The following is a 22,978-nucleotide window of genomic DNA, read 5'->3' as shown; positions in this document are numbered from 1 at the left end:
CCAAGCCATCCTCCGTGCGGGAAGTGCGATTTGACTAGGCAAGAGGGAAGCTTTCCTCAAATTTGAACTAAACTATAACTTTCTCTAAAGAACGATCTTTTGGGGTTTTTTTCCTTACTTTTGAATAAGGATCTCCAGCAGAGAGAGTCAAGCAATGAGACTTTCAATGAATTAGGGTACACTGGCTGAACTTTTGTGCTTCAGTCCTGCAGATGATAGTTTTTTGTATGAGCCTGCACGTGTGTGTGTGTGTGTGTGTGTGTGCGTGCTCTTGGTATAAGCCCTCTATCAAATTTCAAGTTTGGGGCACCTATGTTTGAATGCTTAAATGCTGCTCTACCCTCAGAATGGTATTTTTATGGAGAATCCACGTGGTTTAATCTAGCGTCTCTATCTCTATTTCTCTACATGCCTTCCTAGTGTCAACCCCTGACCACAGTTAATATACACAACGGCTGAGCTGAGGTCTCTATTGGATCTTCCTGTGTCCCTCTGATTCTTTTTTTTTTTTTGGTTTTTGTGGTACACGGGCCCCTCACCGCCGCAGCCTCTCCCGCCGCGGAGCACAGGCTCCGGACGCACAGGCTCCGCGGCACGTGGGATCTTCCCGGACCGGGGCACGAACCCGCGTCCCCTGCATCGGCAGGCGGACTCTCAACCACTGCGCCACCAGGGAAGCCCCCTCTGATTCTTGAGTTCTCACCAGCATTATCTCAGGCGTGTGTTGCTTCCTTCAAAGAGCATCCTGACACATCTGGGAAACAAAGGCAAAACAATTACTTTGCTTGGGGGATTTTGTCTGGGGACTGTGACCTGTTGTTACTTTGTTTCTCTGAAAGCATCACTCCGTCTTTTAAATCCGTGTGTGGCTCTTAAAATTAAGAGCGGCCTGTTGCCAGGTTCTGCTTCCGTGAAGAACGCACCACATGCACCTGACACATCCTGCTGTTGTACGTGTGTCTCAGGTGCGCGCCTAGCGACCCAGGAAAGTACCAGAGCCGAGAGCTGTTTCACACAGACTGTCAGCTCTCCCCATCCGGCTCCCATGCATTGGTCTCATTAAATCTAAATGCTGGCATTCACATTTATCCCGCCGACTTGCCATCTCTGGGTCTAGAGTCATCATTCTGGACCGTTGAAATGACCTTAAATTCTGCTCCTGGCATCCTGAATGTGAGCTCCTATTCCCAGCTTTTTAAAATCTTTAAAACGTATTCATATTCCTTCTATAAAAGAATGATGGGAAAATAACTCCCGTGCATTGAGAACCTGTTGTATGTTCAGCACTTTATGTTTTATTGTGTTAATTCTCACAACATTTGACTGAAGCACAAGGACGTGAAGTAAGTGACCCGGGTTCAGGAACAAGAGCCAGGCAGCATTCAAACTCCAAAGCCACACTCTCCCCGGATGGCATTTGCTACTGACCCTAGTCCAGGGAGAAGCCAAGCTGTGTGTCCCTGGGCTCGAGCCCACCTGCCAGGACCCCTCTCTGCCTCTAATAATGGCTCATAAGATCCCATACGTTTGGTCATTAATCAGCACAAACCAAGTCTTCCTGTCCTGGCAGCATCGTACAAGAGAGAATGCCCAGGCTTTGGAACTCAGGCAGGCTCTGCCCCTTCCTTTGGCCCCGGGGCGGGTGATGCGGCCCCATCGGGGGTCACCGTGGCCTCCTTTAGCCTCTGTGAAGCTCTGGCCTTTGTGGGGGGAAGGAAGGGTGATGACACCTGCCCCACAGGGTCCGGCCGAGTTCAAAGGAGAAGTTACTTGTGAACCTGTCCAGCAGCAGACCCGGAACACAGCAGACCTACATTCAACGCTGGGGCATTTCTTACTAAGGAAGTAAATCCTGCAACTCTTTGAACCCACTTTTTTAGAATCTTGGATATGGGTGAAAATTCAGCGTTTAAATTAAAGTCTCATTTTCACTTAGCGAACCACAAATTCAATGTGAAAGGGCTCAGATTTGTCTCAGTCTCTTATTTTCTGTTTGAACTAAGAGTCTGACTTTTCACAGGTATAGAGAGTGATGAAGAAATTAGGCATTTGGATGAAGAAATAAAGGAGCTCAACGAGTCCAACCTTAAAATCGAGGCAGATATGATGAAACTCCAGACGCAGGTAAAAAAAAAAAAAAAAAAAAAGAAGGAAGGAGTGGGGGAAGGGATGGAGGAAAGGGGAAGGAAGGAGAGCAATGAGTTATCTTTGGGTAATCATAATCCTAAATGGAGGAAACACATTGAACTCTTAAACCCTATGATAAAAAGCAAACTTTTCGGACTTCCCTGGTGGCGCAGTGGTTAAGAATCCGCCTGCCAATGTAGGGGACACGGGTTCGATCCCTGGTCCGGGAAGATCCCGCATGCCGCGGAGCAACTGAGCCCGTGCGCCACAACTACTGAGCCTGTGCGCCACAACTACTGAGCCTGTGCGCCACAACTACTGAGCCCGCGTGCCTAGAGCCCATGCTCCACAACAAGAGAAGCCACCGCAATGAGAAAGCCCGCGCGCAGCAACAAAGACCCAACGCAGCCAAAGATAAATATAAATAAAATAAATTTTAAGAAAAACAAAAATCACACGGATCTTTTGCCGTGAACACGCAGAGTGTGTCTCCTGTACACGGTCCTTGTGAAGGCTTGAATACGTGGATCACCCTGGTGATCACGGGTCTGGCAGCTGTAGGCCAGACAGCTCACGTTTTTGCCCTGGCTGCACCAAAGGCTTTATCAGCAAGTAAGACGATCATCCTAGAATTTCAGAGCCTCTAGAGTATGTGGTGCTTTGAGAAGATATGGGGGGGCCTTAGTTTTATTGGAAATTCAGGTAAAACAATGCAACTTTTTAAATTTAGTTTTTCTAGAACACCTCTGAATGAGTCAGTCTTCGATAGAAGTGGATCTTTTCCCAGATTTTCCTGACATTCTTTATTGAAAATTCAAGCAATTTCTCAATTCTGCATTCTCCTGGGTCTGGCCCAGCCCCTGATGAAATTTACCCACAAGGAAATTAAAAGTTCAGTCCAGGATTTTTTTTTCTTTGTCTTTGTTTGTTTGGTTGGTTGGTTGGTTTTTGGCCGTGCCCCGAGGCTCGCCATAATAACTCTATTGCAATAAATCAGAAGGAAAAGAATGAGGCAAAGTTAAGTTGAAGTGTCTTTCTCCCTTTTCTCCTTTCCTGAAACGTGGGGTTTGGGCCACTGAGGTTAGTGACTCTCCGAAGTCTTCACTCACAGGGGCCTAAAACGGGAGCTTTTAGTCCATCTGAAAAGCAGGCTTCTGCGTGACCCGTGTCATAATCTTCCATTAATAGCAATCCAGGCTACAAAGAGAGCGTGGTGCGTGGCTTTCCCAATCATGAGAACTTGTCTTGAGAGCCATTAGTGAGGAAAGCAAAGGCCTTTGCCCTCGCGGAGCTGACAGCCTAGAAGGGGAGGTGAACAGTAACAGAGAATCATAAGCGATAAAGTCCACCGCACGAGGGCAGGGCGTGGGGAGAAGCAGCCAGGGCTCCATCGATACCGAGAGGAGAGCGGGGCCCACCCACAGGAAGCAGGAAACCTCCGGCGACACTTGAGGAGCTGAGGGCATTAGCCAAACGGGCCGGGGGGCGGGGCGGGGAGCGTGTCCACCAGTAGAAACAGCCAATGCAAGACCCCTAACCCTTGAGAAGGCCCAGCGCTTTGAGAAACAGCAGTGAGTGTGGCTACAGGTCAGGGACCTGGGGGTTACAGGAGGTGAGTCCCCGGGGACACGCAGGGCTTCCCAGGCCCTTTTTAAGACGTTGCTTTCTATTCTGAATGAACGCAGAACCGTTCCGGGGTTTAGAGCCAAGGGTTAACCCGATCGTATGTGACCTACGATCCGCCTGACGTTTGAGGAGACCCGCGTGGGGAGGTGGGGTGAAGCCGGGTCAGCGAGGGATTGGGTGGTGGCCGGGCCTGGGCAGCAGCCGTGCAGCTGAGCGCCGTCCCCGTCCCGGGCGCTCCGACGGGGGAGCCCAGTGGACACGAAGTGCCAGAGAAAGCGCTGCCGGGGACGCCTCCCAGGCCTGGGCAGCGAGCAGGGTGCCGTCTGCCGGGAAGGAGGGGCTGTGCAGGCAGCGGGTCGGGGGGAATAGCGAAGGTTTGCCCTTGAGGTCCACGTTACAGCCCCGTGGAGGTGTGGCTCTGCAGCCGTGGGCGAATCTGGGCAGAAGAGAGCGCTTGGGCCTGTGGTCCCAGCCCGCAGGGCGACGGGGGGCGGGCGGGGCTGCTGCTCCGTGAGGCCAGGTGGCCGCGCCTGAGCAGCGCTGGACTCCGCTGCAGCCCGGCCCTTGCAAACGCCGCCGCCCACGCTGCCAAGTTCTTTCCGTTGCAGATCACGTCTATGGAGAGCAACTTGAAGACGATAGAGGAGGAAAACAAACTGATAGAGCAGAGCAACGAGAGTCTGCTGAAGGACCTGGCGGGCCTGAGCCAAGCCCTCATTTCCAGCCTCGCTGACATCCAGCTCCCACAGATGGTGAGTCTGAGGCCGCGCCGCCCCGTCCCAGGGCTCCCCTTTGCTGGCGAGCCGTCCCCCAGGGCTGGGGCGGAAAGTCGGCTCCGAGGGGACAAGCCGCCCACGCTTCGTCCCTGGGCGCGTGGTGGATATTTACGTTTACCCTGTGTCACGACCAAGGGCTTCTGATACCGCGGGAGTCATTCGCAGATGATGGGGGGTTATTTGAAACTAGGTTTATAACGTAAATGAAAATTGGAGGCCAAAGTTCCCGCTCTCAAAATTTGTTTCCAAATGGAAAGCTTGCTAACGTGGCTTACACAATCTGAGACCCATGCTTTCTTTTTTTATTTTTTTAACATCTTTATTGGAGTATAATGGCTTTACAGTGTTGTGTTACTTTCTGCTGTATAACAAAGTGAATCAGCTGTACGTATACATACATCCTCATATCTCCTCCCTCTTGCGTCTCCCTCCCACCCTCCCTATCCCACCCCTCTAGGTGGTCACAGAGCACCGAGCTGATCTCCCTGTGCTCTGCGGCCGCTTCCCACTAGCTATTTTACATTTGGTAGCGTATCTATGTCCATGCCGCTCTCTCACTTCGTCCCAGCTTACCCTTCTCCCTCCCCGTGTCCTCAAGTCCATTCTCTACATCTGCGTCTTTACCTAAGTATGAAGAACATACTTAAGTACTCCTCATATAGAAAAAGAAGCACAAGAGTGAGCAAGGCATCCTATTTCCAAAGCCTAAACATATGCTTGAGGCATTGCAACTATTTAAAATTCATAGAAATTGGTTTCCTTTACATTTTCATAAACATAATAAACATTTGGAAGAGGGCTGCATTGTTGAATGCTTTGCATTCCCTCAGTACAGGCATGTTTAGAACAAGTTTTCTACAGCTGCAAATTTTATATACAGAAGGGTTTGCAAAAGCAGCAATTTAATAAAGAAATGGGATTGGTTTTCCTGAAAGCAAGAGATCTCTCAATTTGTCCAACTTCCCAGCATGGAGCCCTCATCTTCACCAATTCCAAATATGTCTCCTGACAATTAGAAAAAAAAAACCCATATTTTTTTAAAATCAATAATGTAATAAAAAAGAACCCAAAGGAAAATAAATGATTACTTTATGGCCAGTATTAAGATAATTATTGAATATTATTGCTATTTCTTTTCTTTGTTATATGATTTCGTAACATTTCTCTAACTCATACTTCAAATTTGTTCTCTGTAACAATTTTTCTTCCATGGCGCCATAAAAATCACTGTTACCGTGCAAGATAAGTTGTACTTTGTATGGTTACATACAAGGCACTCTCGCGGTGATTTGGGGGCAGGTCCCACTAAGCGTTCACAATTTATTTCGAGCCCTGGTCTCCCATCTTATGGGGAAGGCAATGGAGGCTCTGAACCTTACGTAATTTAACGGAGGTTCCAAAGGCAGCACCAGCGAGGTGGCCTATATCACCCTGCCATCCGGGTCCTCGTCCAGCTAGAAGCTCGTGACACGGCAAAGGCAGAAGTGACAAGGGAACGGAAAGCAGTGTCAGGCCGCTGGCGGAGTCAGGGCTCGGCTGGGCACAGCGAAACCAGCTCACGTTGAGAAGGCCGAGCTCTTCAGCAGCAGCAGTCACAGTCATGCCCTTTATTCCTTTGCGCTGAGACCTTTTACAGGTCCCTCCTTGCAGGCCTCTTGTGCAGTAAGTAGGGCACGTTTCCAAAAAGCTGGGAAATGCAGGCCCAAGAAGTGGCGGAGGGGCGGTTCCGCCGGCCGCTCGTTCCCTCCGCTCGTGCAGTTTCCACGCTGCGAGGGGCTGCTCTGGCTGAGCCCCCACCTTAGGGACAGGAGGTGCCCGCACGCGAGCAAAGAGGGGGAGGTGAACAGACCGGACTCTGTGAATCCCGTATTCCACCTGGAAAGACAGAGAGAGGGGAAAAGCCTAGCTCTGACCCTCAAGGGGGCAATGGACAAAGGAGTCGGAGGGTGAAAGAGGACGGTTCCCACCAGACAGCCGGTGACACCTTGTCTAGCCTCACAGCCCCGAACCCCCGGCCCACGGCTGTCAGAGGCCGCTTCTGGACGAGCACAGCCCTCCTCCTGCCTGGCCCACACCCACCTTCTGCACACGAGGTCTCCACGCTGAGCATGTGCATGTGAGTGAGGCCGAGGGCCCCTCTCGGGAGAGGGTGCGGCTGGGAAGGGCCCAGCCCAGCAGCGAGACCTCCACCTGGCGTGGCTCCAAACTGACCCCCAGACGCGGGCAGTCGCGCTCCCCCCACTAGCTGAGTGAAGAGCGAGCAGCCGCCTGCCTCCCCGCGTCCCTCCCTGATGCCGGAGCCACGGCGCCCCCCGCGGACTTGCTCCCCTTCCCCCCGCAGCCTGGGTCGCGGGACTGATGCCACGTGCTTTGTCCTCCTTCAGGGGCCCGTCAGCGAGCAGAATTTTGAAGCGTACGTCAGCACGCTCACCGACATGTACAGCAATCTGGAGCGGGACGGTTCCCCAGAATGCAGGGCTCTGCTGGAGAGCATCAAGCAGGCGGTGAGGGGCATCCACGTGTAGGAGCGCGGCGCCCCGGGGCCGCACCACCGAGCAGCCGCGCGCACGCATCCGGAGGGCCCCCCACCCCCCGGCCGCCCAGGCAGGCAGGCGCCGTGCTGCGTCTACAACTGCAACATTGCACTAATTTGTTCCCCCCCAGCTAACGTGAAAAGGAAAGAAAGACTATGATAGACTCTTTGGATGAAAAGCAATGCAGTCAAATATTAGATCTTATTTATTTTCATATGCTTTTCTTTTATTTCTTCATTGCACTCTTTTGGGGTTTTTTTGTACAGTATATGTAAGATAAACGTGACATTTTTATATTTTATTTATTTCTAATCAAAGAGTTTTTTTATCTTTTAAGTGCATTTTGAAGTCTGCCGTATTTTTACAAGTGTGTTTATTAATTTATTTTCCAATAGAATTTAAATAGAAATGCTATTCTCAAATCACATATCTTGCTGGGTTTAAAGGAGAAGACAAAAGGGAATGAAGGAAACCCTTGTCTGAGGACTGCACTGCGGTCCAGTTTGATTTTTATTGCACACTTCTGTACCCCAACCCCCGTACCACCTTCCCCGGCTTTGGGTTGATAACCAGGCTTGGGGGAGGCGGGCAGGAGGAGCTGCAGGATACAGGGCGCCCTCCCGTGGGCTGTGCGCCCCCACAGAAGCACAGTAGACTGGAAAACAGCCTGTTCCGAATTTGTTAGCAATAATTAAATGTAACAATCAGCAAAGTACTCGACTTGGCTGCACGGTTTCAGTTCATGTGAATTATTTCTTTGAAATGGCTTTTTAAAGAAACAAGATTTTTTCGTGATGCAGGTTTCGTCCGTTTGTTTTTCAAGTCACACCAGATAGTTGGCAGCTCTGACCCTGAGATGAGAAGTAAGACTTGATGCGACCAGCCAGGCTTTCCTGCCACGCGTTGGCACAACATACAAGGGACAATGTTGATGTAGATTTGTACTTAGCCAATGTAAACGCACCCAAATGGAAAACTGTGTAGATACCATCTCCCCTGAAATAGCATTTATCTTCCTGGGCTGACTGGGAAGAAATGGAAAATATAACCACACCTGCAAAAGCGGTGCCCAGACCTGAGCCATTGCTTTAAACACTGGCGACATTGTCTCAGCCTCTGAGGCAGCCAGACAGCTTTCGGTTTGACAGAAGTCCTTCTGCAGAACAACAAGCGCTACAAAACACCCACACCCGCAACCCACAGACAGACACGCTCACAGACACGAAATTGAGCCCGCAAGCTCGCATTTCTGGGTGGATCAGAGTTTAGTAGTTGCTATAGTAAAGGCAATGTCTATTTCAGGGATTGTAAAGTAGTTAAGCATTGTTTCAAAAGTTTTTTTATATTTATTTTTTTTAAGAAAAAGGTATAGACAACCAGCTAAACTGCCTTTTTGCTGTGCACACACCCCGGGTGTGCGATGTGCCTCTGTGTGGATTGGCTTGATTTCTGTGCTGTAACGAAGTGTTTATTTTTCTCAGCCTCCTGGGTGTGTAGACTGAATGCGATGGCGCTAGCAGGCTTGATGTTTTCCACTGTTATTACTGTTACTACACAAACTACAGCACCGTCCACGGTGATTTCACCCCATGACACTGGTCGTTGTTCTGTATTAAGTGGGGCTTATCTTTGGTTTGGGGTTCATTTGAACCCTGACTCTTAGTCTAGTGAAAATGAGATGTCTGTTCTTAGGTAGGAACGGTGGGTATTTAAAAATCAACTTTAAAAAAATAAAAGAGCTACCATGTGTGCTGTCTATTATAAACGGGACACCAAACAAAATTTTCTATTAAAGTTATGTACTTGCAAACATTTTGCTATACAGTCCTTGATAGATGCACACAGATGAGTTCACTTATTACAAAGACAGAAGTTTAATTTGCTAAATATTTTAACAAGTTTGTTATATATTTTATTTAATTTAAAAGAAACCTCTTACCGACCTATGTATTTATTATTATAATTTGCTGTGACTTCAGGTTCATTGATTTGTGTTTGCGTAGTTTGAACAGGACGTTTCTGTGAAGGATGTTTGTATTTATTTGCCTCCTTTGTACTTGATCTGTTTTGTAATGTGCACTGAATTTTTTTTCCCTTTCCACTATGTTCATGATCGATACTGTAAATTGGGTCTTTTGTAAAAAACAAAAAGGCAATGATGTACGCATTTTTTTAATTTGAAGTAGTTTGTACACTGTTTCTTCAAACAATTAATGTTTCTTACATCAAAGCAACCAGCTGTGTTCAGTGCTGTACATTTTGGTGTATGGTAGGAAATAAAAATTGATAAGAGTTTTGCTGTGGTCTTTCTCGAGCTACTAGACCATTACCATGTTCTTGTTCTTGCCATGGCCATCCCATGGCAAAGCCCTGTGCCCTCCCCGCAAGGAGCTCACCGTGCGGTGCACACCTCAGCCTGTGAGTGGCTCTGATGTTCTGGGGCCTGTCGACCAGTCTGCTGGGCTTATTTTTTCACCCCAAGTGGACAGGACTTTTGCCAGTTGGTAGCTGCCCCAGCCTGGGGTTCAGTAGCACGTGCCTCTGAGATCAGGAAACCTTTGCTTTTGCACCAGCAGGAAATTCACCTGCATCTAGTGAGCAGTAAGATAGAGGCCCCACCCTCCTGACGCTGACATCGCTTTGGGTGCTGAGTATATACGTGCATTCCTGTCAGCCAGTGAACACAGATTCAAGGAAAATAATCAATTGTGGGGTTTTTTTAATATTTACTTATTTGGTTGTGCTGGGTCTTAGTTGCGGAAGGCGGACTCCTTAGTTGTGGCTCGCCAGCTCCTTAGTTGCGGCATGCGAACTCTTAGTTGCGACGTGCACGTGGGATCTAGTTCCCTGACCAGGGCTGGAACCTCGGCCCCCTGTATCAGGAGTGCGGAGTCTTATTCCCTGCGCCACCAGGGAAGCCCCGGAAAATAATCAATTCTGGACAGCGCCTGGTTGGCTTTGCATGTTTCTCCCACCTCATGTCAAACAGCTTAACTTAATTTTCCAGTTTCTGCTCAGTTTTACACATCTCTAGGCCCGGTTGCCATTTATACTCAATGTGGTAAAACCATGTCATCCTTGTGATAAAGCAAACTTGACTGGAGGGGAGTCCGGGTCCCCAGAGGAAAGCCAGGGTACTTGGGTAGACCTCTGAGTCACAGGGGTTGGTGCCCAGGAGTTAATGCACAGTCTATATAGCTTGCTTTTAATCACCAAGTTTATGTGTGTAAGAGGGCCTATGATCCGTCCCGTAAATGGATCACACGTCGCAAGTCTGCTCAGCGGTTCTTAGCGCCCTTCCTTGCAGAGAATGCACATCTCAGCCTGCCTGGGGTTTTACATCGGCGAGCAGTGTCCGCTTCCCTGTCACCCAACGTGGCAGAAGAGGAGAACTGGTCGTGCGGAATTAAGAAGAGAACAGTTAGAGTCCTATGTTCATACGACAGATGTTTTATCAGAAGGCGTGTGTGCCAGGCCCACCCCCATGTGGGTTCAGCCTGGTGGGGGAGGGGAAATGAGGGATAGGCACACAGGCTCCCCCGGAAACAGTGTGCAGGGCACCACCTGCCTCTGACTTCCTGGGGAAAAAGGGATGGTTACAGATGAGCTGGCAAGTCGGGAGAAAGGCATTGCACAGCAGGATCAGCGCCTACAGAAGATGACGGTGCGACAGTCACCCACCGAGCAGGTAATTAAAATATCCAAAAGTTAGTGAGAAGTGAGGCAAAAAGCCCAGGTAGGTAGGAAAGGGGGTCATATTATAAACATCCAAGGTAAAGAACTGTAATTTCCACACACAGACCCCAGAATACCAAAGAAAGATCTAAAACCAATGAATGACAGGATTGGGTTTCCATTAGAGACAATTTATTCCATCAATGCAAACAATTACTATTTCTTACCTGAAGGCAACAAAATTGTGTTCAGTGCTGTACCTCTGATATTTGGTAGGAAATAAAAATTGATACTGAGTTTTGCTGTGATCAGTTTCAGGCTGCTGTAAGGAAACCCTTGTCACCAGCCCATGAAAGGCCCTAGAGCCTTAGACGCAGAAGTAAAGCACTTCTACTGGAACCACGTCTTGAGTGAAAAGAAGAGGGGAAATGATTCCTTGATTTGCCTCCCTAGAAAAAGTCTTAAAAATTAACTTGCCATGGTGCATAAATATTTTACTAATCTTCTTAAAACTCGTGTTTTCTACATCTCTTTCCACACGTTACGTCCATTATATTGTGGTCTGGGAACAGTACCCTGCTATTTCCTCTCTTTCTTTAGCAGCTAATTACAAAGCAAGAAGATTTAATTGGCTAACCACTGTCTGTACTGTCAGACCCCATCGACGACGCCTGGATGCTTCAGCGTCTGAAGCCCTCAAACACGTTACGTAGTAAATATCGTACCAGTCATGCTGATGAAGAAACTGCCGCTCAGAAAAGTTAGCAAGCTGTCCAACACCAGAAAACTGGGAAAAGGCACAGCCAGACTGGAACACTTCCCACCGGTTTTAAGATCTAACCCATGGGGCTTCCCTGGTGGCGCAGTGGTCGAGAGGCCGCCTGCCGATGCGGGGGACGCGGGTTCGTGCCCCGGTCCGGGAGGATCCCACGTGCCGCGGAGCGGCTGGGCCCGTGAGCCGTGGCCGCTGCGCCTGCGCGTCCGGAGCCTGTGCTCCGCGACGGGAGAGGCCACGGCGGTGAGAGGCCCGCGTACCGCAAAAAAAAAAAAAAAAAAAAAAAAAGATCTAACCCATGGCGATCTGTCTACTCACCTGTTGCTGTCTCACCTGGAAGAAAGAAAACAAGAATTAGTCAAGATTAAGATATCTGTTATGGGAAGGAAATCCAAAAAAGAGGGGATATATGTATACATACAGCTGATTCGCTTTGCTGTACAGTAGAAACTAACACAACATCGTAAAGCAAATATACTCCAATAAACTTTATTTTTAAAAAGATATCTGTTGATCCTCACTCATTTCTATTAGGTCTGAAACTAAGAATGGAATTTTAGGGACAGCCATAGTAAATACTGCTATGCAGTTTTCCAAAGTTGAATGGAAAAAAAAAAAAAAAAGATATTTGTTGGGCCCAGACACGCTCTATCTGGGCCAGATATTTAGGAATATCCTTAAATCTTGATGTGACAACAGTGCATCCTGGTGTCCTGAGCTCCTGAATCGGTTCTCTTAGCTTCCCAGAAACAACACGACGGAGTGTTTCCATCAGCATCGTGAGACTTGGAGAGTGAAGCATTTGCCTGACACCCCAGAGATAAGTCCAAGGTCAGGATTCAACCCGGTTCTGACCCCCCGAGAAGCTCCTGACCCTCTGCAGGCCACCAGCACCGTCTAGCCAACCCCCAGCTCCCCGGCCAGCGTCCCAACCTGCCTCAGATTACAGCCCGCGGGCAGCAGGGGCCAGTTCAGTCACCAGTCTGGATAAAGTTGTTCAAAGAAGCATCACTTTCACGTTTTAGCCACATCGTTATGATGTGTTTTTCTTGTACGGGCACATCAGGCAAATGTGACACCCTGATCATCGACTTGACAAACTGGGATTGAAAATCTTGATACGGGTCATCACTGCCCCCCAAACAAGGAAAATATAAAGAACTCATTTTTTGTTGTTTTTAAGGCGAAACAACATAATTATCGTGTTCGGTCATAAGCTGCTTTGTGTGTGCTTCACAGTTTTGCATTGGCCTCCGGCAAGTAAAAAGACACTTTGTACCGACCTTTACCAGTTATTAAATATGTAAAAACATAAAGAGAATATAAATGTCCCTGCTCTTAAGAGACAGCTGCTGTTTCTGAGTTTTCCCCTCAAATATATATTATCACATTTTTAAAATTTTTTTATTGGAGTAAAATTGCTTTACAATGTTGTGTTAGTTTCTGCTGTACAATGAAGTGAATCAGCTGTATGTATACCCATATCCCCTCCCTCTTGTGAACCCGCTCCCCCCGCCCCGATCTAGGTCATCACAGAGCACCGAGCTGATCTCCCTGTGCTATGCAGCAGCTTCCCACTAGCTATCTGTTTTACACACGGTAGTGGATTTATGTCAATCCTAATCTCCCAATTCGTCCCACCCTCCCCTTTCCCCTCTGTGTCCACACGTCCGTTCTCTGCGTCTACGTCTCTATTCCTGTCCTACAAATAGGTTCATCTGTACCATTTTTCTAGATTCCACATATATGCGTTAATATACGATATTTGTTTTTCTCTTTCTGGTTTACTTCACTCTGTATGATAGACTCTAGGTCCATCCACATCTCTACAAATGACCCAATTTTGTTCCTTTTTACGGCTGAGTAATATTCCATTGTATATATGTACCACATCTTCTTTATCCATTCATCTGTCGTGGGACATTTAGGTTGTTTCCATGTCCTGGCTATTGTAAATAGTGCTGCAATGAACTTTCAGGTTCCTTACTTTCATTGGCCAGAATTAGTCACGTGGACTTAGCTAACTCTAGACAAAATCTTTTATTTTGGATAACAATGTATGTAGCCAGAAATTGGAGTTCAGAGTTCTGTTACTCAGTGGGAACAGAATAGATGTTGAGGTACTCATCTCTCATTCTCTACCTCTGAGCCCACTAGAGCATCACCTGTGACTCATTTATCCAGGGTAGAATTGGGTGAGAGTTCTTCAAATAATAGCATTCCTCTCAAGGCAATTTTAAAAATCATTATTTTAAAAATACTTTTTACTTATTATTTTTATAACTCTGATAAGTCTTTCTTCTTCCTGAAAAATAGAAGTTTGCAATTCTTGGACTCTTCCTTAAAAGGATTGCATAAGCCCAAAGTTTATATGCATTCATGGATATGACTGAATTTGAGGGGCCTGAAAAGTGGTTCCTAAAAGACCCCAATCCTAAAATTCCCACAGGTAACCCAGAGCCAGGACTGTCACCCTCTACACTCCACCTTGAAAAATCCTACTTAACAGGCAAGTCACTGGGGTTTTTTTTTTTTTTCACCCAAAGCATGTAAAACTATGATTCATAGTAACAAAAACTGTAGGTGAGGTATTTGGTATAGAGCTAATAACATCTGCATCCGTATGAATGCAGTTTTTTTACTCTGCATCTAGGGGTTTGGGCACTAAGTAGGCAGAGCCAGAAAAATATTATCGCCTGACTCAAGTTCTATAATGTTATACAGATTTAGAGAAATAAATTGGCCAAGACACAGTTTTTCAAAACCGCTATGCCATAATGGAATGCTAATTTCTCCACTGCAATTACACTTGGATCTGGCCCTACACAATGAGTGAATCAAGTTTTCAATAGCCTTTTTTAGCCTGTTCCTGTGACTGAATTATGCACATTTCCCACCATGCTCTTGATTCCAAATTCATTTCCTATCATCATGTGCATCTTTTTCCTGAATGTTCCCTCAGGATTGTGAGGCTGTTTCTGCTCTTGATTCCTCCAACACCTGAGCTGGTTAGGGCTCAACATGCGTCTGTCACAGAGAGACACCTTACTCTTTAGTAGAAGGTCTGGTTTACAGGATCTGTAGGGGGGAACTCACTAACAGGGGCCCAGTTTACATGGGTTTCACAGACCATGACAGCTTTCAGCAACTCGTTTTAGTTTGTTTTTCTTCCATCTCTTCTGCACTCTTGACTCTTTTCCAGTCAAACCTACACAATATTCTATCTGAAGATTAGTCCAACTTACTCTCTGATTGAATTTGGTCAAAAGCTCTGGTCCGTCGATTTTTACTCAATTCATCTCCAGCCTCTATATTGTAGACCCAGAAAATTTTCTCTTAATAATGTCCTTTAATAGCCCCTAAAATATTTGAAGCCTTTTTCTAAAAATACTGGTAACAGGGACCTCCCTGGCGGTCCAGCGGTTAAGACTCCGCGCTTCCACGGCAAGGGGGCACGGGTTCGATCCCTGGTCGGGGAACTAAATTCCACTTGCCGCGCTGTGTGGCCAAAAAATTAAAACAAACAAAACAACTGGTAATAAAGTCTACATTTTTTTAACTTTGGGAAATCCAAAGAAGTGGCCAGAAAACAAGCATAACAGGCAGTCCTAGCGGGGCACGTCCTGCCTCTCCCAAAGATCACCGGACAGACACCACCTCCTGTGCACCTTCCTCAGGGGGTAGCCTGCAGGGCAGCGTCTCAAGCCGGAAAGAGGGGACCTCCGCCCTCTGCGCTGTGCCCCCCGGAACTGTGGGAGCATATCCACCAGGACGGCTGAGCCCCGAAGCTGTCGGGCAGACGTAAGCTCGGCTCTGAAGGCTGCAGGAGAGAGAGGAGGCGGCGGGAGCTCCGAGACGCTGTCCCCGTGGCCGTCCGCAGCTCAGTCCGCCGGGGATGGGGCTGCAGCCACACGACCCCGCCGGCTGCGGCAGGTCCGTGCAGAGCCGCAAACGAGGTGTGTCATCGTGACGCTGGCGACGGAAGCCTGGGCGCGGTCACACCGACTCTCCATCTCCCGCGTCTCGGCCCTCGTCCCAGCTCCGCGCTGCAGCCCAGGGACGCCTGCGACGGCCACACCCCGGCTCCAAAGGAAATTCCCAAAGCTGCGGGCAGAGACCACCCCGAAAGAGCCCGGGTTCCAGAGGGAAGTCGATGAAACTGTGAAGGGGGAGAGACCACCGGCCCCTTCAGCAAACAAGGCTGAACTTCAGCTCGGGGGCAAAGCAGGGCTTCAGGCGTCAAGTCCAAGGTGGAGCTCAGCTGGATTCGCTTTCACTTTTAGGAAATGATTTTCTGCACTAACTCTGCCGGAACCAGCATTTCAGAGGCTTGAAGGCACAGGCTTGCGGGTCGGGGGCAGCTGTCCCTGACGAGGGCGGGGCGGCCCGCAGCTCCAGCTCTGTTACCCCCGAGCTCTGTCATCTCGGGGGGCTTCGTCACCTTCCTTGGCCTCCGTTTCGTCCACTCTCTCAGGCTGGGCTTCGATCTGACTCAGGAGCCGTTGCCTCTTCCCACGCAGGAATCAGAGGGCCGGCCTCCTGCAGAAATGCTCTCGAGCGCTCAGAGCTGCCGTCACGGGCCCGAGGCCCCCACTGGAGCCCTTCGGCTGCCGGGCTTTGCCGGGGGACGGGGCTCCGAGCCCCTACCCTGTCCGTCAGCCGGCGCGATCTCGGCGCCCTCCCCGCGGACACGCTCCAGGGCCCGCCAGCAGCGCCCAAGGAGGGAGAGGCGAGGTCCCAGGAAGGCCGCCTTGAGGTGGAAATTGCACGGGGGGAGTTTAGTGGGAGGTGCCCTTAGGATCAGGCCCCGTGGAAACAGGACAGGGCGGAGGGAGGGGCTGAGCCGTGATGGAATCGCCGCCGAGACCTCAGCCAAGCCTAAGGGGGTGGGGGGGCTCTGAGGCTGGGCTGCCCCTGCAGAGCGGGTCCACTTTGAAGCAAGGGGTCTGGGCCTTCAAGAGCCGCCTTGAGCCCACAGAGGAGTCCTGAGACCTAGCAGCCCGTCGGGGTCGGCCTGGCCCAGGGGGGCCCCTCCAAGAAGGGCGCCCCCCTCCCAGAAGCTGGGGAAGGGGTGTTGGTGCTTCAGCCCGGGCGCAACCCCCAGGCCCTCCCTTCCAGGCAGTGATATCTGAGCTGGGACGTGAAGGATGGACAGGATCGTGGAAAAGAGATGGGAGATGGACACCTGCACGAGGGAAACGGCAGCAAGAGAGGCAGGCAGCACAGGAAGCGCAGGCTGGGGCCGGGGGCCAGGAAGTCTCTACCCCATAAGCTACAGGCATTCCAGCACCTTCTCCAATACGTATGAGTGTCCCCAGAGAGACCGTGTTCTGCTGGCCTCTCTCTCCGTGAATTCCTGCTCGCGTGGATCAGGGTGGCCCCGCAGAGCCCTCGCAGCTGTGGCCCTGGTCCACGTGGCTGCGTCCCCCCATGAACCTCAGCCGTGACTCCAGAGACGTTACTGGGCCCCCTGAGATCACACAGTTCCCGAGTCAAAGCTGGGTCCTCCTGCCCCCAGGCCTGTCCCCTCCTCCTTCATGGCAAAGATTCAAGGGTAGGAGGTGGCTGGGGAAGTGGGCTGGGCTGGGGGGAGACCCTCCTGGTACATGTAAGGATCTTACTGAGCTTTAATGTTGAACAAAGCTCTTCTTTAAAAAACTGTATTGAAGCATGGTTGATTCACAATGTTGTGTTAGTTTCTGCTGGACAGCAAAGTGAATCAGTTACACACACACACACACATATTCTTTCTAACGTTCTTTTCCATTGTGGTTTATCACAAGATACTGAATAGAGTTCCCTGTGCTACACAGTAGGACCTTGCTGTTATTTGCATCTGCTCACCCCAAACTCCCACTCCATCCCTCCCCCCTTGGTGACCTTGGTGACCTTGAAGTCCTCCCCGTTGGTGACCATAAGTCTGTTCTCCATGTCTGTGAGTCTGTTTCTAACATATCTTGTAAAGAAGATACTATAATGTATAAAATATCCTCATTACTAAGGAGTAAGGCAGGCTAGTTATTAGAAAAGAATCTCGAGCAAAATCGCTTTCACTGATTCACATTGTATGTCTTTTTAAAATCTATATGAAACTTCATCTACCTTTATGAGTCGCTTTAGCAACAATTGGGTAAGGAATATAGCATTATAAATGCTTACAATTTCGTTACTAATTCATAAACTATTCATTTCGTTTAAAAAGTCAGAGTAATAAACGGATACGATTTCAACTATGTAATTTACAGTAATAGACATATTCTCTTTTGGCTCCGTGGAAAAGCTAGGAGAAATACAAAGCATGTGTTTAATATGCACTGGAAATAGCTCGGCTTTATTATATTTCATGAAGGACACAGGAACAAAGTCTCTGCCACGTTTATTTTGTCTGACCTCTAGTGGAAATAACAGTGATGTTGGTTATTATTTAATATTGGGTTGTATGTTTTCTTGCAAATTTTTCTTCATTGTCACACAAATACATTAGCAAGTAAACATAGACCAAAGTGCACTGAAAATTAGGAAATACAAAGAGATATTACAAAGAGATTTTAGGAAATGTTAATCTTTAAATGGACACATTCATCAGCGGCCATTTCCTGGTGGTAGCAAATTCCTTCTCCTCACCTTTTCCCGAATATTTCTCCAATAATTTTCCTAAGATAAATGAACACATACATTTGTATTAAAATTTTATCGCTGGAGAGATGAGTGGGAAAATCATATCAGTTAAAGCCTTTCTGATAAACTACTCTGAAGAAAAAAAAAAAAAACGTGTAATTTTATCCAGAAAACGTTACTGTAGGTACTTTTGTACTTCCTGCAGCTCTCAGAAAACATGCCCGTTGGAGGTGAATCTTGTTTGTAATTACAGACGCTGGTCTCATCTGCCAGAGCAGAATGAAGGGGTGGTGAGTTAAAGGAGGAGACGTACCGTGCAGATACGTGTTAAGCTGCATTTCCCGAAACAGTGAGAAGCACCAAGAAGCAAAGACTCACCCTGAGCCGGAAACGGGTGCCCACAGGGCAGTGCCTGAGGGTGCAGATTCCGGGGAGCCGTGCACCCTCGGCTCGACTGTGCCTCTGGATGGGAAGGCTGCCTTTTCCTAATTCATCCCTTCAAGGGGCTCCTGCGTCTATAATTCACTCAAAGGAAGCTGAAGTCCTCTCCATGGCCGCAAAGCAAGTGTGTATAGAGAGCAAAGAGCGGTGAGGACGGTGTCGTTGATGGGATGGAGGGGAGGGGTCCACCCAAAAGGTGAGGCTGCAGGAGCAGGGCTGGGCAGAGAGCAGTAGCCCAGAATTCAGGGAAGCAGGCATCTGAGCAGGAAGCACAAGATGAGCAAACAGGTCTTATAAGGCGATAATGGAAACCCACCCTCCCCACGGGGCCACCTGCGGGCACGTGGGACCTTCCCAGAGGACTGGCTCTGCAGTGTCGGGTGCAAGACAGAAGGAGAGGGGACAGGCCACCACGGGAAGCGCAGGTGCGAGGCGGCCTTTTGTTTCGTTTCCCAGGGAAAAGACTTGAACGTGATTATAGGCCGATGGGAAGGAACTGGTTAGAGGCACAGATATTATCGCTAAAGAAATGTGCTTAAATAACAGTGCAGAGATGCTTTTTAACCTCTTTCATCTTCTGTCAACTATCTGTATTTTACATCCCCTACCATCACCCTCATAATATTACTTTCCTGTATCAATTAAACTTCTGATCTATTAATTCGTGTTCATTACAATCACTAGTATAAATTCTGGTTAATAGCATCTCATTATGATAATTTTATGCCATTGAAAATATTATTTGAAAATTATAGATGTTACAGGCAACATTAATTCTCTCTTTTTAAATAAAATCCACAGAAGCCACGCAGATTTTTTTTAAATTCATCGTTCTTGTCAAAAGTGTTGTTAAGGTCATCCTGTGAGCCTAGGAAAATCTCTATAGAAACTTTCTACCTAAAATCATCCCACTGGCCATACAGAGAAGGGTTCAATTTCAAGACATTCTAATAGGAGAGGATTAGTACAGAGCTAAACATTTAAATCTGTTACCACCAGCCTTCTCACTCCTAGGTATTGACCCAAGAGAAGTGAAAGCGTTATGTCCGTGAAAACTTTTGTACATGAATGTTCATAATAGTTTGATCTGTGATAGTCCCAAGTCAGAAACAACCCAAATGTACAGCAACAGGTGAGTGGATAAACAAATTGTGATACATTCATGCAATGGACCATTCCTCCACCATAAAAGGGAGTGAAGCGCTGATACCGGCAACATTATGGTGAGTGAAAGAAGCCAGACAAAAAAGAGGACATTCTGTGTGATTCCATTTACAGAAAATTCTAGAAAATGGAAACTACTCTAGTGCCAGAAAGTAGATCAGTGTTGTCCAGGATAAAACGCACTAGACAATTAAAGATATGGTCTCATGTGGCTTATTGCAATAGGGAGAATGTTTGCTTGGGTTGATTTCTGTAAGAATACAGTTTTTGAGAACATTGAAAGTACCAGAAGTTACATTTCCTTAATTTATGGGAATTTTACAAGTATTCAGTTTATACAGGTATAATCAGAGTATTGTTCCTTTGAGAGATTTTACAATCTAATTTATTAATACCATCAGGAGGTAGGAAAATATTATACACTCACCATTGTGAGGTAAACGCCTTTCTGAGTAATAGACATATAAACCTATGGCTCAGAGAGAGAAAGCTTCCAGCTTCAATTCAAAATTTCATCCATGAGTCAAAGGTAAACACAGGATTAAGAAACTCACTGGTTCATACCACAGAGCTATTCTCTTCCCAAAGTGTATGAATCCTTAAATGATTTGAGCTCAAAACAAGCAGACAAACAGAAGAGACTCATAATACAGATTCTTCGTGGTCTTTCACCCAAAAGACACAAGATCTCGACAAACCATCAGTTCATTGAGAGAGATCATCAAACGGGTAGACCATAAAACCGAAAGACGCCAACACCAGAATCAAGTGAGTGCACAGAGATCCGCAGAAACAAATCCTTACCATCCTACCAGCATCGAGTCCTGAAGAGTGAGAGCACAGAGCCGGAAGTTACTCGTGCTGCGGGACCCCCAAATGGTCGGTCAGACACGGAGGCCTCTGAAGGCCTCAGGAGAAAGGAAATAACATAGGCTCTCTTGTCCCTGATTTAATTGACTGTGTAGTTAAAACAGTGCTTGGCACGCTGGCTATTACTGTTAGCGCCCTCAGGAAATGAGAAGTTAAGTTCATCATTTACAACACCTAAAGTAAAAGCACATTCATACAGCTTTACTTGGGTCAGCGAGAAATGCACATACGGGCCGAATGGAGATTCGTTCATCTATCGTCAGCTTGTTATATTCCTAATATTTTTCTGTGCCTCATTTCTGAAGCGTTTCCCCACAGGTAGCTTATTTGGCCAGACTTGCCACTATAACCTCATTTCTTTAGCAGGTTAGGTTAATTTGCAACAAAATATTAATAGAAAATTAATTATGACTTATATAGGTGATAAAATACATTAATGTGGGTGATATATAATTTAAATCCCCAATTCAGAAAAATTCTATTTAATTCCTTAGGACATCATTTGTATATTATTTCGAATTCTTAGTTTATTTCAAGACTTTAGGTTACATAGCCGGGTGAAAACTGTTTTGAACTTTCTTCCAAATTCAGATACTTTTAGAGAACAAGATTATACACACACACACATACGTAGAGAGCCGTGATTACATAGATATAGACGTAGATGATAGATAGATAGATAGATAGATGATAGATTGGTAGTGCATAGATGAAATTCATATCAATCAAAGTAGAAAGGACACTGAATTAAACTCAGTTGATCAGATCTGCAACTAACATTGGATAAGCCACTTAATTTCTCTGACCTCCTCCAACAATAAAATAAGAGATTGGATTAGATAATCTCTTGGGTAACTGCTTCTTCTAAGGCCATATTATTAACATTCTCCCAGTGAAACAATTGCAAGTCCCGCAGTCTTCTTATTGCTACTTTACTGTTTCTTGTATCTCTCTCTAAACCATTTCTTTTAAACACCAGTACCAGTAATAGAAGATAATCCTCTTAACAGAAGTCATCTGGCCCAGGTACAGTTCATAATGAATAAGTCAGATCAAAATGAAGTTAAGGTTAGCGTTTGCCTTAAACAACATATTGGAACAAACAAAAGAAATTCTATGTCCATCAAGAAAATTGTTCTGGAACCAGAAAACTCACTTAATCTAATAATTCCACATTAATATCATTTTCTTTCTGGAGCTGAGCCACAAGAAAGCTTATTTATGCAAGAACAGATCAAAACATCTTCATTCTAGATTTTCAGAAACTTGTCTAAGATGGCCTGAGGGAAGTCATTCTAGTAATGATGGATTATATTAGAATATTGAATGCACAGTAGAAAAAAACCTGGCAAGATGTGTTGAAATTCCTAAACGGTGGGTATTTTCTAATGTTAGAATGGATAAACTGTAACAAATGGTAAATTTCTTCTGATTTATACCAAGAATGAGAAATTTGGTTTTGTGACACTATTTGTGGAGAGAAAGGTAATATTTGTATTTTAATTCAACTATCGTAAGTTTGGTTTTTAAAAGTGCTATGGCTAGATGCCTTTGGTGTTGGTCAAAATTAATTGTCTCAACTCTTTAAGCTAAATATTGATTCTATGAAAACAAACAAGAAGATGGACATTTGGTGAGAACAAGAGACGGAGGGAAGTCCAGGATTTTGTGTTATTCATTTATCTTTTACCCAAAATACGAGTCAACATTTCGATATTGTTTACATTAGTTTCAACCTCCTGCTGGATTCATTTATGCCATCTGCCAGAGAGATTTCTTCTTCTTTTTTTCTTTCAAAAGTCCAGACTGGTTCTGAGCCTCACCCTCTTTTGGAGGGCAAACACAGAGGGTGTAACATGTAACCATAGGACACCCCCATAATTCCCTCCCCTGGGACAGAAATGAGGAGCCGTTGTACCACTAATCGTCTGTATTTGAGAGATGTTCCAAGGGCAAATCCCTCCCTCTGATCTGATAACATTTCAAAGGCAAGAGCAAGAAAACAAATTTCACTTTTGCAATAGGCACAGGAACACTTCAGAGAAAGTTGCTAACAGACCTCGATGTGATTAATTTAAGGACAATCGGTAACAGTCTCAGTTCCCCCGCCCCACGGACTGTTTCCCTGAGAAAGGAAAAGAGTCGTGCCTGTAAAGCGTCTCTGTGATACTTGGTGATGTACAGTTAACCAGCTGAGCTTATGGGTGGCTTAAAGGATGAAGGGGCTTGTGGAGGGACGTCTTTACTCTTGGCCCTGCTTTTCTCGTGTTTTCCCACCTGCGAGTCTGTGCACAACCATCACTGCCTCTCTGTGGACGTTGCTTTGTTGGTTGGGTTGGTGGTAAGAAGCCTCCCCCGGAGAAAGCTGCGTT

At 46.9% G+C, this 22,978-nt stretch overlaps 1 protein-coding gene across 2 annotated transcripts in view; it reads left to right on the top strand.

Annotated features, from left to right (window-relative positions):
- ST18 (ST18 C2H2C-type zinc finger transcription factor) overlaps nucleotides 1-9,360 on the top strand; it is a 99,977-nt gene extending 90,617 nt beyond the window's left edge. For both annotated transcript variants that reach the window (XM_067017947.1, XM_067017948.1), the window contains 3 exons: nucleotides 2,021-2,124; nucleotides 4,362-4,505; nucleotides 6,914-9,360. In XM_067017947.1, coding sequence (XP_066874048.1) covers nucleotides 2,021-2,124; nucleotides 4,362-4,505; nucleotides 6,914-7,054 — 389 coding nt within the window. In that variant the 3' untranslated portion in view covers nucleotides 7,055-9,360. The remainder of the gene's footprint in view (nucleotides 1-2,020; nucleotides 2,125-4,361; nucleotides 4,506-6,913) is intronic.
- The last annotated feature ends 13,618 nt before the right edge of the window (nucleotides 9,361-22,978 follow it).

Source organism: Kogia breviceps, chromosome 17 (assembly GCF_026419965.1).
Source record: "Kogia breviceps isolate mKogBre1 chromosome 17, mKogBre1 haplotype 1, whole genome shotgun sequence".
Taxonomy (NCBI): Eukaryota; Metazoa; Chordata; class Mammalia; order Artiodactyla; family Physeteridae; genus Kogia; species Kogia breviceps.
This window is presented reverse-complemented; position numbering and strand designations above follow the sequence as displayed.